Genomic DNA, 4280 nt, shown 5'->3' on the forward strand with positions numbered 1-4280 from the left:
CATTAACCAGCCACTCCCAGAGCCAGCGCTGAACAAGAAATGCTGTAGTGAGCTTACTTGTGTCCCCCCGCCCCCCACCACCGCCCCAGCCCCACAGTGACTGTCCTTCCCCAATCTCTGACAGGCAGCTTTGAGGAGGCCGGTGCCCATCTGCAAAAAGTCCTGCACCCCACCCCTCCATCAGAGGCAGCCCGCGCCCGGCGTGGGCTGCTCCGGCTCAAGAAGGGGGATGTGGTGGCCGCTGCACAGGACCTGCAGTGCCTTGCAGAGATGGATGCCCAGGACCTCGGCTTCCTGCTGTGTCTCCTGGAGGCTTCGGAGCGGCAGAGCCTCACCCAGGTGGGCACAGCACCCCTGGGAGTCCCCAGCCCAGCCCTTCTCCAGCACCTGAGGTGTGAGACCCCCAGGTCCAGGGCCCTGTGCAGCACTGCAAGCCCCCTGTGCAGCACTGCAAGCCCCCTGTACCTGATCAGAAGGCACCTCGGTCTGGCCAGCTCAAGCCCTGACACCCCCAGGGTGTCTTTTTTGTGTAAAACATATAAGTTGACTCAGGGTTGAGAAGAGGGAGGGGACGGCATCCTCAGAGCCAGATTGAGCCAGGCAGGAACACTTGGCCCTCATTGGAACCCTGCCCCAACCCCCTAGACAGGCCATGTGAGGGACATCCGTCCAGAGAGCAAGCAGGTGAACCCTTAGTGAACTGAAGGGGACCCTGAAGGGATGTTGGGCTGAGGCTCTTTGGGTAGGGGATTTTTCCTTCGGCTGCTCATTTGACAAGAAGGTAAGAGCACATTCCATCAGGCCCTGGGTGGAGCCACTGCCAGCACCATGGCCCTCGCATCTCAGGGGGTACCACCGTGGTGGTGGAGGGGTTCACCTCAGAGGGTGAAAGTGCAGGAAGACCATGAGACAGGGCAGTGGGGTTGCGAGGCAGTTCTGGAGGTGACATTGCCATGGCAATACAGAGGCCAAGGCAAAAGACTGGAGGCAGGAAAGAATTGGGAGTGTTCAAGAAACAGGTGATCAAAATGCAGCTGGTGTGGAGTACAGGGGAAGGGGCATGAGAGGCTCAGGGTGGGGACAGGGGGAAGGGCCCCTCCCTTCACCTGCTGGAGGCAGAAGCAGCCAGGCAGGTACAGGAGGTGGACTGGGGGAATGCAGACAGCAGAATGGATTTCCCTGCAGTGGCTGAATTTAACCCTTTTTTTTTATTTTTATTTTTTGAGGAAGCAGGGGACGGGGTGGGCAGTGAAGGGACCAGTAGGTGGTAGAAGCCAAGAGCATCAGCAGGCCAGTCAAGAACCCCTGCACGACCTGGGGCAAGAATTTCACCCCTTTATGCTTCCACAGGCTCTGTCACTCCAGGTGCATCAGGAAAACAGAACCACACTAGGGGTTTCAACGAGGGGTCAGTATGGAAGTTGGCTGGATGGGCATTAGGGACAGAAAGAGCTAAGGGAGCCATGGGCAGTGTAGGGGGGCGGCCCTTGTAGTGCTGAGCAGGCCAAAACTGATAGTGAAAGTCGCTCAGTCGTGTCTTTGCGCTCTTTGCGACCCCATGGACTGAATTCTCCAGGCCAGAATACTAGAGTGGGTAGCCTTTCCCTTCTCCAGAGGATCTTCCCAACCCAGGGATCGAACACAGGTCTCTCGCATTGCAGGCAGATTCTTTACCAGTTGAGCTACAAGGGAAGTCAAAGAATTTATCAAAGAAGCCCTGAGCCGACCAAGCAGCGTGTTACCAGGACCGAGAACCAGAGGGGCGGCTGAGAAGCCCAGAGATCTCAGAGGCGGGTCCTGGGCTAGAGTCTCAGATCCCAGAGGAAGGGGAGGAGGGCTGTGAGCTAGGAGAAGGGAGCTAGGTTGAGGTCTCGGAGTTCACAAGACAAGGCTGGGCAAAGGTGTGTCTTCGAGTTCTTAGAAGGGCTGGGCCCGGAGATGAGCGCTGGCTGGGCCTGGCCGCCTGGAGACCGGTTTCGCGGCAGCTAGAATTCTTGAGATGCTGGGCCGTTGCTGGGCAACGCGGGCCAACCAAGAAGTGAGACGGAAGTAGTGGCGCCCCGCTTCCGGCGGTACTACGCCTGCGCGGCTGGTGGTGCCTTGTCAGTTTCCACCCCTATTTCGCAGAAGCCGTAGGTGAAGCAAGAAGAAATGGAATACTTGCCCTGGGCCGCGCGAGGGTTTGACTCTCTTGCTGATGCTCTTGACCTCCCCCGTAGAGAGGGCGCTGCACTGAGAGATAGAGTCGCCGATCCTCTGTGGCACGGCCGGGAAGACAAGACCACGCGCTCACCTGCTGGGTGCACTGTGCTTTCCTGGGGACAGGCGGGGGCCGGGAGCGTTGGTATCACCTGACTGCATGGGAGAGGGAGGGACAGAGGGAGAGGCAGCATCTGGTTTGTTCCCCATCAGGCCTTGGGGAGCCACTATGGGTTCTTGAGAGCAGGAGGAGCCAAGGGAGGCAAGCGGATTTATCCGGGGCAGTTGGCGAGGGGAGGTAAGGCATTTTGGCAGGTTTGAAGAATGGGCTTCCTGTACACTCAGAAAAGGAAAGTGAGCCTGGGGGGCAGATGGGTGGCATTGGCCCTTGGAGCTGCTCCACCCAGACGGGGGCGGCCAGGGCCTCAGTCCAGCAGTCCCCAGGGAAAGAGTGCTAGGATGGACAGCGCCCTCTGACCTCTGGTCCTGCCCTGCTGCATCCATGAGCAGAGGGTGAGTCCACCACAGCCTTCCTGGACACACCGGGGGCGCCTGGAGAGTGTCTCCCTGGCCTTGACTCTGGCTCCACTGGGCCTGCGGGAGTGGCTAGTTGGTTAGGGAAGTGAGAAGAGCACTAGCACAGAGCAGACCCTGCCTTTCTGATTTGGGGTCCAGGAGGGGGCTCCAGGAACAGGCTGGGCTGAAGGGCATTCGCTGCTGTCCTGGGGCTGGGCAGCCATGTGGGGAGGGGGGAGGCTGGCCGAGGCCCCATCAGAGGGGGAGGAGCAGAGGGAAGAGAGGAGGTCACCCAGGTAAGAGGAGCTGGGACCGCAGGTGGGACAGTAGGGCTGTGAGAAGCAGGAGGACACCCAAGCAGGGTGAAGGGATTGCAAGGGGGTGGTCACTGCCCTGTGCCTCCATACACTACCCCCCAGAAGAAGCAGACAGCATCTGCATGGGGGAGCGAGCAGCGGCTGGCTGTGCAGGGCTCAGAGGGGATAGCCTGACCTCCCTCCCTCCATCCCCTCTGTGCAGGCTGCAGTCCAGGAAGCTGACACCCTCCTGAACTTGGGACAGCCCCGCCAGGCGCTGGGCTACTGCTCGCTGGCCGTCCTGGCAGGCGGCAGCAGCACCTGTCACCTGCGCCGTCGGGCCACTTGCCTGGCCGAGCTGCGGGAGTTTAGCCGGGCACTTGGGGACCTAGACCACGTGCTCCGAGAGGGCTCAAGGGACAGCGACCTCCAGACACAGGTGGAGGACTTTTGCTCCCGGGGCCGCCTGCTGCTGGGTCTGGGGGATGAGGCTGGGGCTGCGGGGGCCTTCGCCCAGGCCCTCCATCTGGCACCCACCCAGGCCCAGAGCAGCCTGTGGGAGCGGCCAGGCCGGGCTCCAGCCTCCCACATACTCTTGTGCCAGGCGCGGTGTTGCCTGGTTGAGCAACGCTACAGCGAGGCCTGGACGGTGGCAGAGGCCGGCCTGCTGTTGGACCCAGAGCACAGCGGCCTGAAGAGGCTGAAGGCGAGAATCCGGAGGGAGGCGTCCTCTGGCTGCCGGCTCCACTGACCAGCATCCCCAGGCCCAGCTGTGAGGCCACCCTGTCATCATCATTCTTCGACCAGCCCCTGAGGAGGTTGCTTGAGGAGGTGCTCCCCCACCCTCTCCCTCTTCCTAGTCCTGGGTGGGTTGGCAGATGGCCAGCCTCGGGAAGCAGAGGAGAGAGTTCCCCACCTGCCTGGAGCAACCATCCTAGGAAGCTCAGAGCCTCTTCCGTGAACAGCGACCTGGTCCTCAAAGCTGGGGCCCTCTTGGCCCTCTTGGGCCTCAGAGAGAAGTCCTGTTCCTTATCCCTGGCTTGGGACCTGCAGGTTGAGTGGGTTTCAGGCTGGCCCCTCGTAGCCCTGGGGAGATGGTGCCAGCCCAGGAAACCCTTCTCCAGATGTGGAGCAGCCTTTGACCCTGGCCTGACCTCTGGCCAGGTGTCCTGCAGGGCCTGGAGCTCCTCAAAGGCAAAAAACTCTCAAACTGGGCCCAAAAACCTATGGTTTCATCAAGGTTGTTCTCCAGGGAAGCCAGCACCTTGG

General features: G+C 60.9%; 1 protein-coding gene across 1 annotated transcript in view; it reads left to right on the plus strand.

Annotated features, from left to right (window-relative positions):
- Positions 1 to 3791, plus strand: part of TTC34 (tetratricopeptide repeat domain 34) — a 14008-nt gene extending 10217 nt beyond the window's left edge. The window contains exons 7-8 of the mRNA XM_010849975.1: positions 125 to 339; positions 3235 to 3791. Coding sequence (XP_010848277.1) covers positions 125 to 339; positions 3235 to 3762 — 743 coding nt within the window. The 3' untranslated portion in view covers positions 3763 to 3791. The remainder of the gene's footprint in view (positions 1 to 124; positions 340 to 3234) is intronic.
- Positions 3792 to 4280: the final 489 nt, after the last annotated feature.

This window comes from Bison bison, unplaced genomic scaffold, assembly GCF_000754665.1.
Source record: "Bison bison bison isolate TAMUID 2011002044 unplaced genomic scaffold, Bison_UMD1.0 scf7180017864289, whole genome shotgun sequence".
NCBI classification, from domain to species: Eukaryota; Metazoa; Chordata; class Mammalia; order Artiodactyla; family Bovidae; genus Bison; species Bison bison.